Source organism: Micromys minutus (genome assembly GCF_963924665.1).
Source record: "Micromys minutus genome assembly, chromosome: 1".
Taxonomy (NCBI): domain Eukaryota; kingdom Metazoa; phylum Chordata; class Mammalia; order Rodentia; family Muridae; genus Micromys; species Micromys minutus.
The window spans coordinates 99956061-99982107 of NC_137969.1; the positions used below are offsets into that span (position 1 = coordinate 99956061).

At 44.0% G+C, this 26047-nt stretch overlaps 1 protein-coding gene across 2 annotated transcripts in view; it reads right to left on the reverse strand.

The window, feature by feature from the left end:
• Positions 1 to 6126: 6126 nt before the first annotated feature.
• FAF2 (Fas associated factor family member 2) overlaps positions 6127 to 26047 on the reverse strand; it is a 38915-nt gene continuing 18994 nt past the window's right edge. For both annotated transcript variants that reach the window (XM_080909894.1, XM_080909895.1), the window contains 8 exons: positions 23875 to 23951; positions 20699 to 20837; positions 19139 to 19224; positions 18952 to 19043; positions 17080 to 17257; positions 13919 to 14090; positions 13138 to 13281; positions 6127 to 10161 (listed from right to left, as the gene is read on the reverse strand). In XM_080909894.1, the coding sequence (XP_080766020.1) occupies positions 9979 to 10161; positions 13138 to 13281; positions 13919 to 14090; positions 17080 to 17257; positions 18952 to 19043; positions 19139 to 19224; positions 20699 to 20837; positions 23875 to 23951 (1071 nt within the window). In that variant the 3' untranslated portion in view covers positions 6127 to 9978. The remainder of the gene's footprint in view (positions 10162 to 13137; positions 13282 to 13918; positions 14091 to 17079; positions 17258 to 18951; positions 19044 to 19138; positions 19225 to 20698; positions 20838 to 23874; positions 23952 to 26047) is intronic.

Genomic DNA, 26047 nt, shown 5'->3' on the forward strand with positions numbered 1-26047 from the left:
ATTATAGAACAAAAAGAATCCAAAAGGTAGGGCTGGAGAGATGGCTGGGTCTTTTAAGAGTACCTGCTGCTCTTACAGAGGACCCAGGTTTGATTCCCAGCACCCACATGACTCAAATGGAACTCCAGTATGGAGGGAAGGGGGATATAAAAGGTGTGTGTGTATGTATGTGTATATATAGTGCACAGACATGCCCAGTCAAAACCACATTTTGTTTCTAGTCTCACTGTATAGTCCTAGCTGTCCTCAAACTCGGTGTGTAGAACAGGCTGTAGATCTGCTTTGTTTCTGCCTCTGGAGTGCTGGGATTAAAGGTGTGAGCCACTTTGCTCAGCTTGAAAAATTGTTTTTAAAAGCCCAGAAAGCCAGTGTACACAAATTGGCTTTACTTACACTGACATTGCACAGTTTATGCAATAGTTAACAGAGTGGATAAAAGATTTACTGGTCGGGCTGGAGAGATGGCTCAGTGGTTAAGAGCAATGACTGCTCTTCCAGAGGTCCTGAGTTCAAATCCCAGCAACCATGTGGTGGCTCACAACCATCTGTAAAGAGATCTGATGCCTTCTGGTGTGTCTAAAGACAGCTACACAATGTACTTACACATTATAAATAAAAAAAAAAAAAAAAGATTTACTGGTCAACATAAAACTCAAAAACTTTTAGGAAGATAGGTAGAAATTGCCCTATCTAGGGCTAAGCAAAGTAGTTTTGGCTACTATGTCAACTCAACTCATAATATAAACTAGTAATTTGATATCAAACCACATACCTGACAAAGGGTTCCTCTCTCAGATACATAAAAACAAAAATTCAATATACAATTTACCAAAGACCATTTTGTTGCTTATGAAAAAAATGTTCAAGTCCATCAGCCATTACAGAAATCCAAAAGAAACAATACAACATTTACAAAGCCAGTGGAAACTAAAGGGTCCTGACACAGGCCAGCTTGAACTCCAGTAGCGGCTGCAGCAGGGAAACTTGAGCTGTTAGAAATGTGTTTGCAGCCTTCAGGCCCACTGCTCACAAACCTACTCTGGAAACCCGAAAGACCTGTAACATCTCGACAGTTCAGCTTACTTCCTCGTGCTGCCCAGAGTTCAAATCTGGTCGGAGTTGTCACTAGCTTGTATGGGCCAGTTTTTCCTGCTCATCCTGTTTAAGGTCAGTCACCCCCATGTTGTTAAAAGCATCCTGCTTGTCTGCCAGCTTTTCTTGGAGAGGGCAAAACAAGAACCTGGGTGGAAAAAAAAGGAGCCTGGTTTCTACAGACTGCTGCAGCCAATCTGAAGGATTACACTTGATTCTGCTTATCTAATGCCACCAGAATGAGAGCATTGGGGAAACTGCAAACTAAGCAGGAGGAACGTGGGGTTAGAAATTGGAAGCAAGGGGCTGGAGAGTTGGTTCAGTGACTAAGCATTTGTTCTTACAAAGGATGTGGGTTCAATCTTCAGGACCTACATGGAGGCTCACTGCTTCCTGAGGTATCTATCAGACATGCATATGGTGAACAGACAGACATACATACAAAATAAAAGACATCTTAAAAAAAACCAGACCATTTTTATTTAAAAATGAAAAGGCTGAGAGAGCAGCAGGAGGAAGTCCTTTGGGATGGCAGAGTGAACTATATTCCATCAAGTGGATCTGCATATGACAGGGAGGAATCACACAAACACGTGCATGGGGGGGGGGCGTTCATGTAAAAACTTTTGAAAGCTACAGATTGTACCAATGTCGGGTTTCCAGCATAGGTTTGGTTTTGGTTTTTCATGCTAGGGCTCAAGCAAGAGGCTTCTTGCATTGCACACTCTCCGGACCAACAGGCTGCTGAGAAGGAACCCTAGTCTCTCTGCCTACCAGCTTCCATCAAAGAGGAAACAGGTACACACACGGAGGATCCTGTTGAAACATTTTTGCACTATAACTCTAAATTTGAAATACAAAAGTTTAGGAAAGCTGGATCCCACCCACTTGGAAAGGTTAGAAAGGTGGGAGGCCCTTGGTGGGTTTGAGACTGGGCTGGGCAGCCTAATGAGTTTGGTCTCGAAACCAAATAGCCTATGGAAAGGCCCACCCCAACAGAACAAACTGGATTAAGGTCCCCTTGTCTTTGAGCTGTGTTTACCACTTTAAGGTATGACATGGGGCAGGATCAGAAGGCTCTCAGTGGTTCCCTTTCAGAAACTCTGCCTCTGTGCTAGCAGCTCCAATTGTGGAGGACCCATGCTAAGCATTCTGTGCCCTGGATGTTCAGCTTGTACCTTGGCAGGAGGAACATTCGGAGTTCTTGGGCTACAAAGATCATGTGAAAAGCCTAGGTATTTTACAAAGGAAATTTGATTACCCTGACTCCTATGTGAAGCTGAGTTCTTGGCATATCATTTGTGTCAAATAAATGTATTCAATAAAATTAGCTGACCTCTGCTTCAAGCCAATTCAGAAGTGGCTGTTAAAATAACACAGCTGGTTCAAATGATCAGGAGGACCTCAAAGGAGAGGCACCGGAGGGATGAGGGAGGCACTACAGGGCCAGGGGCTGTTTCTTCCGTTCCTCCCGGAGGGGTCTTACTTCCACCCGGAGAAACTGGGCACTAAACAGTTGGGTCCTAGGACTGACCAGGAGTGAGGTGCGCCCTGGGCCGCAGGCTTGAGTGAACAGAGACCCTGCTTTGGTCTGCCTCTTCTCAAACAACTCTTGCTGTCAGCCACTCTCCACGCAGGAAGTAGAAAGCCTCGGCCCTTTGGGCAGCCTGGGGTGAGTCAGTCTTTTCTTGAATGAGGAGACAATGATTTCAACTCATTCCAGAGGAAGGCAGAGAGGAGGTATCATGGTGTGGGTCCCTGGCACCTATCCTGGCAGTGACTCTGCATGGGTGCAGGTTGTAGATGAACAGCACCACAACCCCCCTGTTCCTTTCTCGGTTCCCAGCTCTCCCCTCTGTCCACCCAACTCCCAAATCCTTCTGATGTCCCCTGGCAGTGTGTGCTGTGCTGAGGACTTCGCACACCTGAGAAAGCCCATGACACCGCCAAGCACACCTATCATGGGACCTTCTTCTGTTTGTCCTTCTGTTTGTCCTGGCTGGCTTGAATTCTGAGCTGCCAGGCTGGCCTCCAGAGTACTGGAATTAGATATATGCCTCCAAGTCCATCCCTTCTCTTCCCCACGGTAAGCAAGCCGTCCTATTTCCTGGCCCGGGAAAGGAGTTAACTGTGCATAAGGTCACAGCCAACAGGAAGAGGGATTCCGCCCCAGGTCTTTCACGTGCAAATTTACCACACGGATGTGCGCACATGCCTCTCCCAAGTCCAGCTTCAGCGGCCTTTTCCCTCCAGTTACGTCTCCTGAATTTCCCATCACACCTTGCGGAGGGCCCTCCAGTCTACAGCTCCTGCTGAAGCCAGTTAGACTAGAGCTACAGTGTGCGCCATCATCCCAGACCCCTGGCAAAAAGGAAAGGACAGTGTAGATACTTTCAGAATACGTGGGGACTAACTAAACAAGCATTTTAAATGAGCGACCTGCTCGTAGAGAAAGCATTCGAGGAACTGACCCAGCCCCCGAGGCCCCAGTGCCTTTAACACAGACCCTGCCCTCCTTGGTGACTCGGATGAAAGGATCAGTTATTAACCCACAAACAATTATTACTGTTTTTTTGAAGTATGAGATTGTGGCAAGACGGGATAACTCTCTGGTCTCTGATGTTACTATCCTCTGATAGAAAAGTGCATTCTGGAAAAGACCCTCAAACAAGACAGACAGCTCATTCCTGGCCAGTGCTCAGCTCCATGACAGCACCCACATACACCTTGGCTTCAGGCTACCTACATCTGCTGAGCAAAACCACATTTACTTTTGCGAATGCATAAACACTTTCTGTGATATTTAGAAATATCCAGGAAAAAAAAAAGCTAAGAGCTAGGCAGGGATGCTTACCTTGCATGCATAGAGTCCTGGGTTCAATTCACATATAATTTTTTTTAAAGATTTACTTATTTATTTATTATAAGTACACTGTTGATGTTCTTCAGACATACCAGAAGAGGGCATCTGCTCTCATTACAGATGGTTGTGAGCCACCATGTGGTCGCTGGAGTTTGAACTCAGGACCTCTGGAAGAGCAGTCAGTGCTCTTAACCACTGAGCCATCTCTCTCCAGCCCTCGGGTTCTCTCAATAAGGTACTGTGACCTGGAAGCCTAAACTGAAATTAACCTTTCCCTCCCTAAGTTGCCCCTTTTAAAAAAAAAAAAAAAAGAGGGTTTCTTTGTCCTGGAATTTGCTCTGTAGAGCTGGCTGGCCTTGAACCCACATACCTGCCTGCTTCTGTCTCCCTAACCCTGAGAACTAGGATCAAAGGTGTGCACCACCATGCTGAACATTCCTACATTACAACAGAAATGAAACTGGAACAAATGGGAGGGATGGACTAGAGTTCAGGAATGCTGGTGGCAGACGGGAAGTTAGGAGCACACTCTTATGGTGCTGTGAAAACACAACTCTCTCTCTCTCTCTCTCTTTCAAAAAAACACACACACACAAATACATAAAGTTAATGTGGGGTTTGAGCTCAGTGCTAGAGAGCACTTACAGAGGATCCATGTTCAATTCCCCCCATTTATATGCTGAATGCTTTTATTTGCTTGCTTGCTTGCTTGCTTGCTTGCTTGCTTGCTTGTTTCTCAAAACAGTTTCTCTGTATAGCCCTGGCTGTCCTGAAACTAGAAATACACACATACTATGTATGTATGTATGTATGTATGTATGTATGTATGTATGTATATGTATATATATATATACACACATATATATATATTTTTAAGTTCTGGTTTTATGTGTGTGTGTTGAGTAGTTGGAATGAAACCCAGGACCTTCTACACAGCACTACCCAAGGATTCTATCAATAAGCTATAGCTTCAGCCTGGAAGGAAAAAAAAGCTTTTATGAGCTGTAAACAATTCCCACAAATTATCCCCGACACTGGCTCCAGCCTCCCCATATACAAGGTAAATAAAGTGTAATAAAATTAAATAGAATATTAACAATAGGTATCTCTGGTCAGCATTGTAATTTTTGAGACAGGTTCTATGTAGCCAAGACTAGCCTCAAACTTGAGTTCTTCCTGCCTCAGTCTCCCTAGTAGTGTATTTACACACGTGTGCCATTATGCCTGACTTCCCTGTTTTTATGTACTCCTGAATTTTCTCACCATAAAAAAAGAACTAAACCATAATCAGAAAAACAATCTCTTCCCCCACCCCTACCCCAAGGCAGATGTTAACATAATTTCTGTTGAAGACTCATGGTGTAGTTCAATGGCAGAAGTCAGATGGGGACAAAGTAGTCCAAGTGGGTGAACTTCAGGGTCACCCATCAGAGTGACAGAGATCCTGCTACCTGGTGACACATCACAGAAAACCAAGTAGCTTTTACTGACTTTTTCTTGTAGGCCATGTGGCCTTAACTAAACCTTCCTGCCTCAGCCCTGAAAGGACTGGTACTGAGATCACCACGCCCTGCTTTCAAACTAACAGGATGTATCTTACAGGGAAAGCAAGTCTCAATTCAAAGGAGAAACCTGGGAGTTTCAGGGTGTCATCCTGAGAGTTAGCAATAGGAAGTACCAGGGTGTGAAGGGTAGCTGAGGTATGGGGAGAGGGCTCTAGCAGGGGTATAGCACAGGAGGGTCAGGGGCTTGGCTCAGCAGGTAGAGGTCCTAGCTGCCAACCTGGACAACCAGAGTTCAAACCCTGGGATGCACGTGATGGAGAGAACTGACTCCTTCATATCTTTTGGTCCTCTTATTCTCAAAGTAGATGGATAGGTAACTTTTTTTTTTTTAACTAAACACACAGGAGATCCAAAAGTACTGTAAGTGAGGTACGTAAGAGGCCAGACAATAGCTGCCAATAAGCAAAGCCCACACTTTACCCGAACCCTTTATTCATACCGGAATAAGTTTTATTGTTTTGACAATTCTGGGGAGAGAACTAAGACTCACCCACAACACTGGGCTAGTCTTCTGCAGCTTAACTCTGGCCACTCAGGCAAATGTCCACTGAGCAAGCAACACATTTTTGCAAACATGATCGAGGGTATTTAGCAAACCCCTGCGTTCGCAGCGCCCAGCATTCAGTCACACTAAAACGCTACACACAGGCCAGGCAAGGTGGCAAATGCCTTTAATACCAGCACTTAGTGATCTAAGTTTAAGGACAGCCTGGTCTACATGTCAAGTTCCAGACCAACCAGAGCTACACTGAGATAGACCTATCTGCTGAAACCCTGGCCTAGAGAATAGAGATCACTTGGCCAGAACCACAGCCAAGACTTGGGTCTAGCGTCGTATGTTTAAGTTGTCCTTGTCTCTGTTATTGCCACAGTTTTTATAAATAAATGTTCAATAAACTGTCAAATACCCGTTTTTATACTTTTGACCTCAGGTGAATAGTCTTGCAGACAGTCTGGGCAGACATCATTAGTAATAATCCTCATGTACTTTCAAGATGGAGCTGTGCACACACCTGAGGCAGATGTGAATGCAGGCAAAACACCCACATACATAAAATGAAGGTTAAGGCAAGTGGACCTCCCTCCTCCCACCCGTGGAGATGCAGCAGACTGGGCTGAGGGTGACAAGGAGCCACAGAATTCTCTGAATGAGTTCTCTGTACCAGGAAGGGGCAGGGAAGACAGGCTGAGACTCCCATGAGGATTCTCCTTTGCTAGTTCTTTGCATGAGCTCAGCTCTGCTTTACAGGGACAGACAGCTACTCTTCCATGACAATGCTCTTACCAAGTACACACCTATGGGACAGGGCGCAAACATGCAGTGTATCTGCTGGTTGTTCCAAACTCAAGTTCATTTAATTTTCCACTTCTAAAAGGCAAAGTTAGCTTCATTTACAATTGGGGCAACTAGAACTGGCTGAGTCACAAAGCCAATAAGCGACAGGGAAAACTCAGTTCCACAGCAGGCCCCTCTTCCTATACCAGCTAGCTGCTTCTCACAGGGATACAGTACGTCTGTGGAAGGTATGTGGAAATCACTCAACAGACGCTTCTGGATTCTTCCTCACTGGCCCTCACCCTTCTCTCCACATGGGAAAGCTTCCAGACAGAAAGACCCACAGCTGGTTTTATAATTTTTTGTTATAAAATGTTTAATGTTAACCTACAATAATACAATGTAAACCTTTATGAAAAAATTTGAAGTACACTAGACTTCTTCAGGAAATTATTAACTACTCAGGAGCAGTACAGGTGGGGCACTGCATCTCTTGAGGATGCATTTTTTGTTGTTGTGTTCTTCACAAGTCAAAACTTCCCCCCAGACAAACAGAAAAGCCAATCAGCTGTAAGTTGGAGGTCCCTGTTCAGTGACGGATGACACCCTCTGATTATGTGCTCTGGGCTACTGCTCCTTCTCAGTCACCTTCTGACATCTGTTTGTTGGCCTTGGCACCATTAATAAGATTCTTAACTGATCACTTGGAAATTCAATTTTTTTTGTAATGTTTAAAGAAATAGGAATTTTCTTGCCTTCTCTGCATCTCATAGTGGAAGCAAGCAAGGAGAAAAACACAAACAAGAACAAAACCTATCTGCCAAAGACACATCTACAGAGGAAGAAAAGACCAGCCCGAGGCTGCAAAAATTCAGCATACTCAGGCACTGTTGCTTGGTCGTCCCCAATGGTCATTCAGCTGAGGCCACTTGAGAGGGGATCGAGGGGCAGGACTGCAAACAAATGCTTCCACTGTCCATGACTTGACTTTGGAATAACTGGTGGGATATTCTGGAAGCAATTTAAACAATAGCAAATAGTTGTGGGTCTCTTCCAGCTCACAGCTCTTGTGAGTCACAGATCCAACTGGCTCGAGGGACAAAATGTGAAGTCCACAGCTCACCCAGGGAGAGAACTGGCGCACAGACAGCAGAACCAGGGACAGCAAGAAAACTCAAGCGTTTCACAGCTACCGCAGAGCCTCGTGTGGTGGTGCACACCCACACTTGCACCACAGGAGTGGGGAGCAGGAGGGGAGCTCAAGGCCAGCCTTGGGTATGTAGAGTCTGAGGCCACTTTGGGCCATCAGAACCTATCTCAAAAAACTGAGAGGAAAGCTAAGGGAGTTGGGTAGGTACTTCAGCACAAGCCTCCAGGACATGAACAGGCTGCCCTCAGAGTTGTGGCAACAGGGGACCCTTTATGTAATTAGTCTGGCATCTAGTATCTTTTTGCAGTTATGAGAAGACAAAAGGCATAAAATTAAAACATACACATTACAGAATGAGATTAAGAGGGAAAATCAGAACTTCCCCAGCAGCCGTGAACAAGAGACTTCCACACGCCCATGTGCCAGGCAGAGAGACAGGGGCTACAATCTGGGAGGGAGGCTCCCAGTGGGAAAGTCCCTCTGCATCACTGTGGGCAGACAGACTTCACCTGACGGTCCTCTCAGCCTGTCACTGTAAGAGCCAGCAGGCCTAGCAGCGCTAACACTTCCCCAGGTAGAATCAGAGCCCTGTGCTAAGGCCTCAGGGATCTTCTCAGGTTTTCTGAATGACTCCAGCCGTCCTCACCATGCACCCTCTGACAGTGGAGAGCTGCAGAGATCAGAAGCACAGGGCTATCAGAGCAGTGGCTACAGTAACTTCAGGGAGCTGCAGTGTGTCAAGCCTGTACCAGCCTAGCTAGTCCACACTGGAATACTTGTCAGTACACAGGCATGTCTTAATCCATGGCTCAACCACACACCCACTACCAAAAATTCAATCACAGAGGAGACATTTAGAGGGGGAAAAGCTCCTGCTGCTTCACCAAGCCAAGAGGAAGGCTGCAAACTATCCCTAGTGCCATGAAATGTGCTTTCCAACAACATACATAGGCTGGGAGTCCAACTTCTCTTTCAAAGTTTCTGGTTCAAAACCTTTGAGACAGGATCTCTCTGTAGACTAGGCTGGCCTGGAATTCAGAGACCTGCTGCCTCTGCCTTCCAGTGCACCACCATGCCTACAATGGGTCTATCCTTAAGCATCATTATCATACTTGCACTGAAACAAGACGAGCTTCCACGGGTGGAATGGTGGGCCCAGGGCCGGTCCCACTAGTCCTCTGGAAAGGCACCAGCTTGGCAAGTGAGGAAAGGTAGGAAGAGCAGCATGTGCAGTCAGAGGGAACCAGGAGCTGCTATCCTTTGGCTCAGACCCCTTCACCACCACCTGGTACAGACGCCAAGGAAAAGTAGTACCTGTGTGTGAAGGTGAGCACACACCTTACACACAGACCTTCGTGGGTCATAATCCCACACTTCCTCTCATTGCTGTAAATGGGATACACGAGTGGCAGAACTGCACCAAACCAAGAGGAACAGTGGCAGAAGGAAGCGCAAACAAGCCCAGGGCACCTTTATTACACTGCCTTGGACCTGGAGCCCGGGGCATTGGCTCTTTATCAAATCTAAGGAAAAAATACACCTAAGTCAGCCTCATTCCTTTGGTCATTATCATTACAAAGCAAACAGAAACAAAGTTATTCATAAACTGTGGGCAGTCTCATTCCGTTCACTCCCCTCTTCCTCCAGAAGTGGGAGGAGCAGGTCCTCAGGAGCAGCTGGCGGGTTTCATTTGTATTTTCTACAAAAGCAAGAATGGCTGAGAAATAGTGGGAATGTCTCCTCCCTACATGGCCGAGGGACGGGTGGAGGTGAAGTCTCTTCACTGGAAGGTGGAGAGGAGGCTGTGGGGAGGTGAGTCTGCCGAGCAGGTTTGCTCACTGCTGACCTTGCACACGGACACAGGTTGTGACTCTTGCAGGCAGCATGGTTTCTGATCCTTCCACAGGATGCAGCAGTTTTTAAAAAAAATATTGTATTATAATAATAATAATATGAATTTATCTCTTGTTCTCTGTTTTTGTTTTTCCATTTCTTTTAGGGATTGGGGTGGGAGAAAGGAGGCAGAGAAGTGTCATTCATCTGTCAGGTCCTGAACAAAGAGAACTTCTGTGTGGCTTAGTCCAGCCTCCTGCAGTGTGGGGGGGTTGGGCCATTCCTCTGAAGGAACACAGGGAAGAACTCGTCTTGGAAAATTGGCTTCAATTTGAAACTTTTCAGGGCTTTCCTTCAAGGAGAATAAGAAGTCATGGATGACCTGTGGGTACCACAAAGAAAAAGCAAAGTGAGGAGAGACCCACTGTGAAGTTACATGTCCCAACCTTCCCCAGGAAGACCCAAGAAGACAGTAGTGATATCTCAATGGAATTCTATCTTTTTAAAAAAGAATTTACCAGGCGGCCCATGCCTTTAAAAAAACAAAACAAAATAAGCTTCAGAGTACATGCCTATGAACATCCCCAGTTAGAGAAAACCTACAGTGGGAAACCAGAACCACGTCACTAGTGTGCACCATAAATAAATGTCCACAGTATTGTCAGCTCACTAGTAAGAACCTTAAACCACGTAAAGGAGACAGAAGACCACATGAGCTCAGCACTTTTGGAGGCTCGATCAGGTGAGTTCAAGGCCAGTCTAGTCTACATACTGAGTTCTAGGACAGCCAGGGCTGTGTCTTAGAAAAAAAGAATTCACATAAGCTAGTCATCTGAATTATGTTCTCCCCCCTTAGAGAATCTGTCCTTAGGTAAAGCTAAACAATATCAAATTTTTATTTACTGATTAGAGGGGTCTCACAATGTAGTTCACAGTGGTCTTGAACTCCGAGACCCATCTGTCCTCTTCTGCCTCTCCCAGTGCTGAGATCAAAGGCAAGTACCAGCTCTGAGAAATTACAACCATCAAAGCTGAACAATACTTACTCAGAAATAACCATAGTTTCAGAAAATATGTAAAGTGTAGTGTGCAGAATATTTCCCTTCCAGTAATTTTATAAGTGGTCTGTCAACCTAGTATCCCATTACCCCAGAAGACTTTAAATAACCTCAAAATCAGAAAATTTAAAAGATATATTACAAAATTTAATACACCCATCCCTTCAATACCATGGAGGTTTCAGGATTCCTCCCCCAAGCCAAAATCCTCAGACATTTGGCTATAACTCATGTATTCTCCTGCCTTCCTTAAAATGGTTTCAAGTACTCCATCACTAGTGAGCTGACAATACTGTGCACATTTAATTTTGGTGCACACGGATGATGTAGTTCAGGTGGGACCAGGTTTTCTCCAACTGGGGGTGTTTGTAGGGATGTACTCTGAAATTATGAGGGTATGAGTTTTCTCAGTCTTTTAAAGATTTATTTATATATGTGAGTACATTGTCACTGTCCTCAGACACACCAGAAGAGGGCTTCAGATCCCATTACAGATGGTTGTGAGCCACCATGTGGTTTCTGGGTTAACTCAGAACCTGTAGGAAGAGCAGACAGTACTCTTAACCACTGAACCATCTCATCTCTCCAGCCTCTGCCTCTTCTTTTTTTAATAATGGAGGTTCTACACTTCCTGGTTAGCCAAAAGCTGTATATATATTATGTCAACAGTTTTAATGTTCAGGCTCTCTTAGATAGAGCTGCGTTTGGATGGATGGCTTCCGTGTCTCATGCACATGGCCCCATCCCTCTGAACAACGCCTTGCTTTCTGACAAGCTGTTCTAGGTTTCTAGCCTAATGTTTTCTTTCTCCTGGTTCAACCTCACAAACAACCATTTCAATAATAGCTGTTTATTTAAAGTTTTTTGATTTTAATTCTTTGAGACAGTTTCTGTAGCTCTGGCTGTCCAGGAACTCAGCCTGCCCTGTCTCTGTGCCCTGAAGCTGAGGTGGATGGAAGGCAGTTCACCACATTCAATGGTCCATTCCTTTCCTTCTTTGCACTGTAGCCATCAGGGCTGGCCATCACTGAAGATGTGCCACTCCTAAGATTGTATGTGAGGGTGGAGTTTACAGGGCAGCACCGGGTTTTCAAGAACAATAAATTATTTGGTACATGTTACTATCAGGGAATGTTTAATTCCAGACCAGCATGAAATTTAACTGTGTGTCTCCTTTAAATGTCATCCTCCTCTCCAAGTCCCTTTTCCAACTAAGCATTTCTTTTAAGTTTTTATTTATAAGGCCACACAGGTGCTTAGCAGTAAAAGGGCCCTTGCTGCTCTCAGAGGACCAAAATTCAGCTTTCAGCACTGTTGGGTAATTCACAACTGTCAGTAAGACACATACACACACACATTAAAAGCCTAAGGGTTCTTGTTAGGTTTCACACATAGAAACTTTTCCTCTGAATATTAAACTTCAGGGAATTCCACAACCACAGAGGAAAAGGTGAGTGAAGCTGTAAGTTGAGATTTGTATGCAGGGCGGGGACATGGTGGCACAGCCTTTAATCCCAGCTCAAGAGGCAGAGACAGGCAGATCTCTCTGAGTTACAGGACATCCAGGACTACACAGAGAAGCCCATCTTGAACCCACTCCTGCCCTCTCAAAGACCTACATGTACCTGTAGTTAAGAAAGAAGAATCAACATGTGGTGACCACATACTACATAGCAGGTACTCTGGGGGGCACAGTTATGTTACCCAACAAAAAATTCCAGGGCCAGAGATGGATAACTAATTAAAAAAATTGGCTGCTCTTCCTAAGGTCTTGAGTTCGGTAGTCTCATGTAACTCTCATGGAATCTGATGCCCTCCTCTGGTATGTAGATGGACATGCAGACAAAACATACATCCATAAAATATTTAAAAAAAAAAAAAAATATATATATATAAATACATTTAAAAATCTAAGGCTAGAGATACTGATTAATGGGAGACCCTGAATTCCATCCCAAGCACTGGAAATTAAAACCCCAAAAAGCAAGTGTGAGTAGTGCTCTCAAAACACGGAGCACTTCCTTCCCACGCCACGCCTCCTTTGCAGTCTGTGCTAGGTCTTTGCATCTTACCTTGTGTGCTGACTCACACGTTGTAGTTCAGAACAGTTAGAGGGGTGGGCAGGAACCCTTCAAAAGGGCTCAGCACATAAAGGTTCTGTCAAGCCTGAAGGTTCCATTCCTGGGACCCACACAGAGGAAGACCAACCAGAGGTCCCATGGTTTGCCCTCTGCCCTCCCTCCACATGCACACATCTACAGCACAAATCTACAACACCATGTGGATTAGGTGATCCTTACTGTTAGAGACTGGGAAAAATGAAATCGTCTCTCTACTCTGGAATCATTGGGTAACTTGAAAATGATCTTGACACTTTCAGGGTCATCAGGGGAGGGCTCTGGGGGCAGGCATTCCAGCTTCCTCTCCTTTTCCTCCTGTAAGTTCTAGAGAGACACAAAGCAAAGGTGGTCAAACAGGGATAGAAGAAACCCAAAATATAATGGCCATGAATGTTTACTGAAAGTTTATGAGCAACTACTGAAAAGAAATCCTCCTGAGGGCCAGCAGGATAGCTCAGCAGGTAACAGTGTGTGGGCCCTGAAGGTACAAGCCTAAAGACAGACTGAGCTCCATCCTCAGAAACCATGGTAAGAGTGGAAGGAGTTGTCTTCTGACCTTCACTTCACAGAAGCACTGTGGCATGGGTGTGACAATGCTCTCAAGTCACATACATATATAATGGATACATAAATTTTCCTTTATTGACTGGATGAGGCAGGGTCTCATTATAGAGCCCTGGCTGTTATAATAGATCAGGCTGCCCTTAAACTGACAAACTGGCCTCAATCCTGCCTCTGCCTTCTGAGTGACAGGATTAAAGGCCTGCACCACTACATTTGGCTGGACAAAAATGCAAAAGCAACCCTTCAAAAAAAAAAAAAAAAACCCTCTTGGTAAAAAACAAGGAACAAGCCTACTGTACTGCATGCACCGCTGACATATGAGGCACTGAGTGTTGGGGAAAGGGTGTGTCCTGGCCAAGCAGCAATGCAAAAGACAAGGAACAGAAGTGTGGCTCACCTGCCGCCTTCGCTCCTCGGCCAGCTTCTGTTGCTGTACCTCCTCCTCCTTCCGGCGTTTCCGCTCTTTTTCCTCCCTCTTCTTCCTCTCTTTTTCCTGGTCTGCCCTGAGAGAAGCCAGGTAGGCCTCATCCTGTTGTTGTCTCAGCACCTGGGTTTGGTTCCTTTCTTCCCTGTGGACAGATGAAATTTGAAATTTGTTCAAAACACTAATTTCACAAAATTGTTTTCCTAACCTGTCTTCCTCCTCATGTTCATTCCTACATCCCTAGGATGAAACCCAGGGCCATCTGCATGCTGGGCAAGAACATTCATTTCTTCACTGTGTTTCTCCCACTTCCCTTCTCTTGAAGGTCAGCCTCTAGCTTGAGATCCTCCTGCTTCAGCCTTTCAAGTACTGAGATTAGAGAAACATCCACCATGCCCACCCCCTGGCTTCTATTATTAAACAATCTATTTCTTAATGAGACAGTGTCATGGTTGTTGCTATTTACTTGTAAATTTGACACAAGTGGACCCAACTAGTTACCTAAGAAGAGAGCCACAACTAAGATAATCCCTGGCCAATGGGGAAACCTATGGGGTGCTTTCTTAATTAGTGATTCATGTGGGAGGACCCAGTCCGCTGTGGGCAGTGCTTACTCCCTACGCAGGTGGTATGGGATGGTATTAAAACACAGGCTGAGCAAGGCATGAGTAACAACCTGGTTTGTAGCAAACAGCCTCTGCTTCATTTAGTTTATGTCCTGACTTCTCTCAGGACTATCCTGACTAGTTTTTATGTCAATTTGACACAAGGTAGAGTCTTTTGACAGGAAGAACCCTAATAAAAAAATGCCTCCTTAAGATCAAGCTGTAAGCAAGCCTGTAGAGCATTTTCTTAATTAGTAATTGATATGGGAGGGCTCAGCTCATTGTGGGTGGGGGCACCCCTGGCCTGGTGGTCTTTGGCTCTATACGTGTCTGAAGACAGCTACAGTGTGCTCATATACAATAAATAAATATTTTAAAAAAGAAAGAAAAAATGTAGGCTGAGCAATCTGGTAGGCAGCACTCCTCCATGGTCTCTTCCTCAGCTCCTGCCTTCAGGTTCCTGTCCTATTTTGAGTTCCTGCCCTGACTGCCTTGGATGACGAACTGTGATACAGAACTGTAAATAAAATAAACCCTTTCCTCTCCAACTTGCTTTTGTTCATGGTGTCTTATCACAGCAATAGAAACCATGACTAGGACACAGGTTCTTAAGTATCTCAAGGTGGTCTCAAAACTCACTATGCATTAAAGAATGACCTTGAATTTCTGATCACTACCCAAAGTGTTAGGAACTCAAGTGCATTCCCCGTCTATTTTCTCTTCTACTGAAGATTAGGGAGCAGGGTAAAAATGCTGATCCATGAAGAAATTTCTAAAGCAGAGCACAGCAAACTCATGTGGAGTTTGAAATCAAAATCTGGGCATCACTTTGTAGCAAGTGCTGCTACCCACTGAGCTATTCTCATGGCTCTCCACTTACTCTCTGACAATCTCATGCATTTAGATAATCAACCCCAATCCCCTCTCATCCCCCCCCTTTTGTATTGGAACCTTCTCAACAAATCCTTCTGATTGTCCTTCTAGATGTGGCCATTGAGTAGTTTCCCAGACAGAGGGTAGTTTCGAATTATTTACAGAAACATGGAGACTACTCCCCACAGTAACCACTGAATGCTAACAGTCCCTCAGGGAGGGGCGGGCCAACGAGTGGTTCTTCTTGTCACGCTCCATGCTCTCTGCTTTAACTCTCACTCTGCTCTGAGTTCAAATCCCAGCAACCACATGGTGGCTCACAGCCATCTGTAATGGGATCCGATGCCCTCTTCTGGTGTGTCTGAAGACAGCCACAGTACACTTATATTATATATATGTATATATGTGTGTGTGTGTGTAAAATATATATATATATATTAAATAAATCTTAAAGAAAGAAAGAAAAGAAGTATAATTTTGCTGGCCCTCAATCTTTAAAAAAATATTATTTCAAAAATTGTGTGTGTGTGTGTGTGTGTGTGAAAGAGAGGGAGGGAGGGAGGGAGGGAGAGATAGAGAGAGAGAGAGAGAGAGAGAGAGAGAGAGAGAGAATATATACATGAAGGAGTTGGATATCCCGGAGTTGGAATTGGGAACTGAACTGGGGTTCTTTGGATCTTAAACGCTGAACCATCTCTCCAGTCCCTCCACTTCATTTTTGATGACAAGATTACTCAATGAACCTGAAGCTTGCTCACTGGCTAGACTGACTGACCTGCAAAGCTTGAGGATTTTCCTGTTTCCGCTCTGCTCAGTGTTGAGCCTACAGCTGAACGCAGCTGGTCCTAGCTTTGCATGTGGGTGCTGTGGATGTAAGCTTGAGTCTAGCTTGCAAAGAAAGCACCGTATGGACAGCCATTTCATTACCTAAGTGCTGCTTATGTGTGCACCATGCTCATGAAGTCATGTGTGGACTAGACCTCAGATGGTCAGGACTGGAACAGCTTCCCGAGAGTTGAAACAAGTGAAGCTAAGTGCTTCCCCAAGTTTGCTAAATTGCTTGAGTTCATTAATCAAAGTACAAGCTGTAGGGACCTTCCTTGATCTTTGGTTCTAAAAATACACACAAAACAATGCAGGGGTTGCAATGGGCATTTACTGTGAGAAAGGTGAAAGGTGAGGCTTGAACTTGAGCTCTCACCCAGTGGAATCTGATGCCACCTCAGGGCAGGGGTCGGAAGAGAACATAAAGCAGATGCTGAGCTGTCCTCCACTGCACCGAAATGACCAAAGTGTTGAGTATGACCAGGTAAATGGGCCTTTCGTTTGTTTTCTATTATTATCTTCAGAGTAAGCAGAGAGAGGTGTGCACAAGTGTATACAAAACTAGAGGCACCCTATAATTATAAATGCTTTTTAAATTTCTTTGACTTTCCCATAACTACTGTACATAATTCATGTAATGGGGCAAGTTATAATCAGTCCACTTTTTCACATTAAGTTCTGTCTCTGATGTTCAGCATTCTAAACTATCTTCAATATGAAGCAAAGACTTTTAAAGTGCTCAAGACAAGGGACAGAAAGAAGTTTGTGGAGCCCCAAGTCAGTTGTCCAAACACACCATCTGTCTCTTTTCAGAAAAGAACCCCCTAGTACCTTTCTAGGCGTTCTGACACCAGGTAAGTCTGGTTTGCATCCATAATGAATGTCAGCTGGTTGATGAGGTCATCAGGTTGAATGAGGCCTTCTAGCCTTCCTACCACAGTCATTCGCCGATCCTTCAACATAATCATAGCCAGGAATGGATAGGTGTTCTCTCGTAAAGCCTGGGAGACTGACACAAAGACCCAAAAGATCAAGCGTAAGATTTGGGATGAAACAGATCAATCCTCAGCCTTTGCATACTGACAGAACCCTTTACTCTTGGCTGGGAAAAAAGTAAGGTGTCATATTTTTTTTTCTATTGCTTTCTTCCTTTTTAAATAAGTAACCGATGAAAATACACTCATGGATTTATCTGTCTTCTGTGTGTCGGACTTGGCTCCATGTGCACCTGTGCATCACAAGCATGCATGCCTGTGAAGGCATCAGATCCCATGGAAATGGAGTTACAGATAGTTGTAAGCTGCCATGTGGGTGCTGGGAATTGAACCTAGGTCTTCTGGAAAAGCAGTCCATGCTCTTAACCACTGAGTCATCTCTTCAGCCTCTCCACTGTTTTCGTTTTCCTCTACAGGTGTGTGCAGAGACTAGAAAATAGCTTTCTGCAGTTAGTTCTCTCCTTCCATCAAGTTGGATAACCAAACTTAGATTCCCATCTCATCAGCCCTACCTGGTCTCTTCATTTTTTCTGTCACGTTTGTATTCCTAAACTGAGGAAAGTGCTTAGAATAAGAAGAGGCTTTTTCCTAGGGTGTTGTTATCACACTAAGAAAGGCCTCAAGGTTCTAAGAAAATGTTACTGAAAGGAAGGAGAAGGTTCTACAGAGAACCATGTTACTGCTTAAGTATAATTTCTCCAAATGTGAAAAATCAAAGCCACCAGGAGACAAGACTGCAATTCTCAGCTGCATGCTGGTGGCCGTGGTTTTTGCACCACATATGCTCCCTGTCTTTCCTTTTCATTTAATTCCTGCCTTACCTCAATTTTCTATTCTTTATTCTTCCCTTAACACGGCTAGTTTTTCTGTTCCAAGTAAGAAAGTTGGTCTGTAAATAACCAAAATTTTACTATGATGCAATTGCATCAATGTTCTTATGTTATGAAAAAAGAAACTTTGTAACTTTTTACAGAAAGTATCCTTTGTGCTATCTATCTGCTAGCCCACAGAGCCATATTAGAATGGCAAGACACAGGCTGCAGGAACATACAAATCAATTAGGAGTAAAGATCAAGAACTAAGACACAGGAGAAACAGCTACCGTCTATTTGGTTCTAACACCAGGCACCTATGCCTAGGTATTAGCATATATAGAGGCTGCTGGACAAAAGACTGAATGTCTGTATTTTTGCCACTGTCTGATGGTTTCTGAAAGCACTGATTTCTCTAAGTGCTGCTGCCAGAAACAATGCCCTCCCTGCATCCACTGTCAGCACTCCAGCACTCAACAGCAGATTCATCACCCCAAGTTCTGCTGAAAGCCTAGGCAGAAGATGAATGCCTAGCAAAAGCCTGTTAAGTGAGAACCGAGTGTTGGGTAGAATTGACTTAAAATGAGTCTCTGGCAATGGTTAGCTGTAAAGAATGGGCCTTAAACTCTGTCTGCCCCAATCAGACTCCAACTGTATTCTAACCTTATGCTCTTGCATCTGTCTTAAGGTCTCTGGATTGTTTCATTAATCTCAAAGACAAAATAACACAACCTTCATCTTTCAGATTGCTGACAAAATTAAATGATATAAATAAAAACTGCAACTAGCCTTATGTCTATCACAGAGCCACCACCTGAGAAATGGCATAGCATGTTTTTCCAGACTTCCCCAAAGATATTCTGACCTTCTCAATGAGGCAGAGGAATACAACTTACCCCTGTACCCCTCAGGTTTGTTTGTAGAACAAGCCCAAAAAAGCATCCTGCTGTTTATCAGCGAGATGACCTCAGGTGCGCAGAGAGCATTGCTGTGGAACAGGATAAAACAGCATGAGAGCAATTTGCCAACTATAAACCATCACCAAAATAGTCAAAGAACAAAGAAAATAACTCGCCTACTTACCGGCAGAACTCATCAGAGTCCTGGTGGTCATCTCCATGAAGATAAACCAAAAGAAATCGAAGTTCCCGCTTGGCATCATTAAGTGCCTTAGAGAGACAAAAGATCACAACTTATTATTAAGATCTGAAGTACTGTTTAGGCTAAGGGCCTAGATGGATGTACCTATTAATCAACATTAGCAACTAGAAAGGGGGAGGGAGTGGGGTTGAAAGGGAAGCAAGAAACTATGTACTTCCCAGGCTTCTATCTTCCAATCCACCCTGTCATCCTTCTCCTTATAAAGCCTAAGCCAACAGCTTCACTGAAAGGCCTCTCATGCTGTTAGAATGTTTGCTGTATCAGAAGAAGTGACACAAATAACTGTCACAGGTGTCAGCTGTTCTCATGGCTTAAAGGTAAAACAGGACACTGTGACTACGTAAAAGCAATTTTGCAGCTACAAATTCTTGCCAATAAAAAATTGGCTACAAAGGATCCAACAAGAACACAAGCAAGCAGGAAGGACCAGGGCACCCAAAGGTATTCCCAAAGAGCACAGAGTTCATAAGGTCTACTGAGACAATGCAAGTGTCCACAAATCTTGTCACTTACAAATGGCATACTCCTAACTAACTGCCTGCAATTTCCTGCATGGCTAATGTAGTCTACCCTCAAGACCATCCACAGAACTGTCGTGTCCCTCATCCCTGCTATCTGCAGGTACCTGGTTATGTACAGCAGGTATGTAATGTTTGGTGAGTGGGAAGCAGCAGCCAGCAGGAAGATCAACTGTGAGAAAATGCAGACATGGGGAAAAGCAGAAGCAAGAGTGAGCTGCCCCCCCCCCCCAGATAAGAATCAGGAATTCCAGACACTCCATAACAGAGTCACCTTTTAACACATCTGCTGTTCTTTATTGTTCTCTGACAAACTATGTATGCCTAAAATCCAGTTATCTTCCCTAAAAGGAGAATATGAAAATTCTTTGTGGCTTAGCTTGAATCAAATGAGCTACACTGAACCTATGGTCTAAATCCTATTCAGTTCTGTAAGGGATCAAAACAAATTCAGCTTTTGTCTCGAAGGTGTGTAGAGTCTGATAACACAGCAAAGACGTGAACACAAATCATGTATGGAGGGGTGTCAAATTGCTATAAATTTAAAAACAGAGGGATGGAAAACAAAAAGGAAGGTCAGTACTTTTGAAAGCAAGGTAGGGAGAGATAGAGAAGGAAAGGACAGCATGAGCTGGTGTGAAGGCCAGGTAAGGCACCCATTAGCCAAAAGGTTAAAGACATTCCTGGTGGGAGCAACAGCAACAGCAAGGCACTGAGGTGGAGAAGTTTGGCGAGGGTGCAGTGGAGCCTAGGGAATGAGGAAACGCTCTGCAGAGAGGACATCACAAGAATGGGGACTAGATCAGGAGGCTAGAGAAAAGGCTTGGTCCTGCCTCTCTAACCAATGAAGAACTATTTAGTCTTTTTTGAGTGTAGAAACAACATGATCAAAGCTAAGCTACACTTTCCTTTGAGGACAGAATTATACTGATAAGTTGGCATCTATTTGGTTTGTGGCACTGACCTGGCTGTACGTTCCCTGGTAGAAGACAGGGTGTGCCCTCCCATATTTCTCTTCAAAAGAGTGCATAAATGAAACAATGTCCCCAACAGGGTCAGTGACCCGGCTGCGAGGGTCAGGCCGTATAAAACGAAGAGCAAACCTGGGGAGGAAGGAATAAATATCACATGAATTGGCTTAGTGTAGCACATATGGAGCGGGCCAGTTTGTACAGACTTTTCTAACAGAGCCAGAGGGTGGTGGCAAAGAAGTGAGTGGTCAGTGAGTGGCCATTAAACCTCAAGATAGAGCCTGGCTCAAAAGCCACAGAGCTGCCAAGTGTCCACTCTCTGTTCAAGAAGACTGCACACCACTAGGACAACAACATTCCAGTGCTGGCCTGACTATCCCCAGTGCTCTTTGTAGAAAAACAGGACTAGAAGGCTGGGGTAAGGAAACTAAAATCCCAGACACTGTCTAACATGGCAGCCAATAACTATTTATGGCTGTTTTAAATGCATTAAGTTAAATACAATTACAATTCAGTGCCTCAGTCACACCTACCATGTCTCAAGTGCTCAACAGACATATGTGGTCAGGGATTTACACACTAAGTAATGCAGACAAAGAGTGTGTCTTAATCAAATAAGAAAGAAAAAGTGCAATGGACAAGCACTCTCTGGACAGACCTCCTTCTGAACAGATCCTATACTTGCAGCGTCCCCTCCTTCATGTTCGGATTCTGAGCTCGTGTTTCAAGTTATCAAGTTATCAACAGGGGTTCAAACCTGAGCTTAGTCAGTTTATCTGTTCTTCAAGTGGGCATGTAAATTTATGTGATGTGCTTACACTGACGGCATCCATGGAAGGAGTCATAAAACTGACCCAGATGTGAAATACTGGTTGGTGGCTACTTTAGATCTAAGGACGCAGTGTCTCTGGACCCATACGTGTATCCCTAAAGAGTCTGCTGCCATACTACATCACACCCTTTCTTATACTCTGGGCTTCCATACAAGGTTATGGAGTGAAAGATGATGTGCTTACGTTTCACAGTAAGTTGCTGGATGACACTACTGCATTAAAATTAGTAAAACATGCCATGCACATTTTCCCAAGGAAAGCAAACAATATTTACTTGAATTTTTAGTGTAGAAAAAGGTGAGTAAACACTGATAACTTTCTTTACCAGTTCTTAAGCCTATTCTTTTCTTCCCCCTTCCTTTTTTAGTTTTTTGAGATAGGGTTTCTCCTTGTAACAGCCCTAGTAGTCCTAGAATTCTCTCTGTAGACTAGGCTGGCCTCAAACTCACAGAGATCGGCCTGCCTCTGCCTCCGTAGTGTTGGGATTAAAGGTGTGTGCCATGATGCCTGTTAATTTGAGGCCAGTCTGGTCCACAGAGCAAACTGTAGTTACAGCAAAAGCTACACAAAAGACACTGTGTCTCAAGAAACTGAGCCAAACAAACAAATTTCTCATGAGTATTTTCCGGAGTCATCAAACCAAATTCATCAGTATGAAGAATCCAAGAAAATTAGAGGCATAAAGTATGACTTGCTCTGTAGATAGGGAAGCAGTTAGAAGTGCTTCTGAAGGCAATACTTCAACTCTCTGAGACCTTTAATGGCTATCTCTCTAAGTATCCAAATTCTAGCAGGGGACAAAGGTTTCAAGTTCACTGCTTCTCAACAACGATACAATGTATCTCAACAGCCAACATAGTCTAAGCCATACGTGTCAACTCAGTTTTCATTGTGATTTTTCAAAAATTTTATGGTTCCACACGCCCATTCCTGAGTAAAACAGAAATGGAGAAACTACAAAACAGGTAGTCATTAAGACGTTTGCAACAGGGCTGGAGAGATGGCTCAGTAGTTAACAGCAATTACTGCTCTTCTAGAGGTCCTGAATTCAATTCCCAGCAACCACATGGTGGCTCACAACCATCTATAATAGAATCTGATGTCCTCTTCTGGTGTGTCTGAAGACCGCGACAGTGTACTCATACATAAAATAAATAAACACATCTTTTAAAAAAAAAGTTTGCAATGGTCAATGGTCACATGGTGGTATTGCATGCCTGGAGAGGCAAGGCAGGTGGAAATCTGAGTTTGAGGCCAGTATAGTCTACAGAGTGAGTTCCAGGACAGTCAAAGATACACAGAGAAAAAAATAAACCAAAACAACAAAAACCCCTGTCAACCAAACAAATAAACCAAACTCAAACCAAAACAACAATTTTGCTATAGCAAGGATGCCACTGAGCAGGAACAATGAAGTAGAAACTATTATCCAGCCCGAGCTGGTTCCTTCCTCCAGCATCTGAATCTGGAAGGGGCACTTTGTGCACACAGTACGTCTAGCTCACCGTTGCCCTGGACATCGCGTTCATCATTCACACTCTCCCCACCCTATCAGGCTCAAACTCATCTTGCCTCATTCTCAAGTGGATTGCAGACTGATGCTACCACACCCACCTCCAACAGACATTTCAGCTTTTACAAAGCCTGGGCGGGCATAGCTCTAGATCATATTCTGTGCTAAGCCTGATCTGCCAGCAAGTCAGGTTATACTCAACATTTCCTGGCTCTGGACACTGTAGCTTGCAGAGGTAAGTTATTTGAATGGTACACAAAGAAAGCTAGATGGTGAAGGTAGGAAACATGTGAGTGTATATACAAAAGGGTTCCCGTGTCAGTAACCTAAGCATTGTCAGGGCAAAAAGAAATGTACAAAATACTGCCTAGAAAGATGCTAACAGTCTATGGCTAAGAGGGTAGATAGTCTTGGAGCAACAACATCTACTGGGATCAAGAATAGTCAGAAGTGGTTTGGGGCAAAAATTCCTGGAGTATGAAATCTGGAGACAGATAAGGTGGTTAGAAAGAAAAGGACGTGGGGATTTCCTTGGGAATGTAGCAATGACAAACATGGTGTGTGTGTGGGAAACACCAATAAATAAACATAGGCAGATCCATTTGGTTCTTACACACAACAGCCAGGACCAATGGGAAGCCAATTATAACACCCTCCACTAGGCAACTATTTACATTTTTTACTATAGTAAAAGAAAGTGCAGGAAGAGTATTTAGTCTGACAAGTAGGCTAAAAATGATTGATCGTCGAGCTTACTCTAACCTAAGTTTCAGCCTCAAAGCCTACCTTGTTGTTAGGAGCATATAAACACAGAGGTACATACCTAAATATATCAAGTATCGTGTAATAGGTAAACCGGAATGGAAGCATTATCAAGTAATAACCCCATCCAAGCAGGCCCTGGAATTCCAAAAACAAAGTTAGAGACCCCATTCTCTCAATGTTCAATACTTGCAGGAAATGGCTCGTTGGTATTCCCACGCCCCCACCCCACAATGGTGATCTCTCTCTACTTACAGTGCTCTTCCTGGCAGTCTTGTCCTTAAATGCCACTGCTGTGGTACCTATCATTTCATCTAAGACTACTGTTTTTTACAGAATGTTTGCTTTAAATCTTCATAACATTCTCCAGCAACTACTCAGATTCACTGTCAATGATTTCCCCACATAACAAATATTCATTCTTTCCAACTTATATTAGACTCAACATATGGCACATAAAAGAGCAAGAGAGATAATTACTATTGCTGTGGACACTTGCATACAACAATAAGCTACCACCACAAGGACATCCTCATCTACCTACTAATCTCACTTAGAACACTAATCGACCTATCTTATTGCTCTTATAGACAGAGCTTAATATCAGACTGTGTCAACATGTCCTGTCCTGTCTGATCATCAGTGTGAGCTCTAAAGCTAAAGGGGGATCAGGGTCTCGAGCACAAAGCGAGGTCCAGTTCAAGCTGAAGACACATGGGGACATAGGAAATTACTCCCTGAGTTATGTACTACTCGAGGAATCTGGTTTATTGTTTGTTTGTTTTTGAGACAGGGTCTCTCTCTAGTCCTGGCTGCTCCAGAACTCTCTGTAGCGTAGGCTGCCTGCTTCTGGCAGCTAACGTGAGAAGCTCACACAGGTATCTTACGTGGCCAATCTGCACTCCTCTACTTTCATCTTCCTTCCCTTTGTTTATGGCTTTGTTTTCTGTAGTTTCAATTACACTCAGTCAACTGGGGTCTGAAATATTAATTGGAAAATTCAAACCCTAAACAATTGCTAAGTGTTAAACTGCAAACTGGGTAGTGTGAAAGTGACCACGCTGCTCAGTCCCACTCAGAGCGACTCTTCATCAGCCTTCTACAAGGGACAGCTGCCTATCAGTCTCTTAGGAGTCATCCTGGTTAGCAGATGTCTCAAGGTATTGTTTGTGTTCAAGTAATCCTTATTGAACTTAAAAAACAGACCCTGCCAGATACGATGAAGCACAGTTTAAATGCCTGTAGTGAGGAGGCAGAGGTAGGTGGATCTCTGTGAGTTTGAGGCACCCTGAACAGAGCAAGTCCAAGAGTATGTAGGGCTACATAGTGGGAACCTGTTTCAAAACAACAAAACAGCCCCAAAGTGGTGATCCTAGAACTGACGTAACAAAGGGAACCACAAAGTGATCTCATTAAGAGAAAGGGAAAACTTAGGGCGTCCTATGGTGAAGTTGCTAAAATCTACAGTAACAACAACCTTTTGTTCGTAAAATTGTGAAGGAAAAGTCTGTACTAGATTTGTTGCCTCATCTTAAATAGCAAAAGTGACCGAAAATGCTTTAGGAAGACATTAAAAGCATTGAAAAATAACGCTTAGTAGTACTGGGAGTTTAGGGTATCTACTGAAGACCTTGCCAAGTGTATCTATACAAAAGGGTATAATTAAGCCCCACATTTATCTGGGTGCTAGCTGCACTATGCTGCCTATGCTGGCCTCAAACTTGTGATCCTCCTGCCTCAGTACTCTTCTAACTTAATTTTATGTGTGTGGGTATGTTGCCAGCATGTCTGTGTACTATGTGTGCCTGGTGCTTATGGAGGCTGGAAGAGGCACTGGACCCTGGGACTTGAGTTACAGATAGTCATGAGCTGCCATGTGAATGCTGGGAATCTAACCCAGGTCCTTTGCAGGAGCAGCCAGTGCTCTTGACTACTGAGCCATCTCTATAGCCAGTCTTTTTTCTCCCTGAGACAGTGTCTCATGACAAAGCGGAGGCAGTCTTTGAACTAGAGACCCTCCCATCTCAGCCTCCCAACAGTACTCCATATCCACATATGAAAAATAGGGTAATGGAGTCATTGTAATTGCGCTAGGATTAAATAAAGTGATAAACTAAAAAAAAATCCTAAATGTATGTGTAAGAGGTGAATGTCATCACCCATAGATACTAAGTTCTTTGGAGTTCACAGTCCCTTATATATCTAATTTCCTTAGCTAGATTGTGAGGAATCAG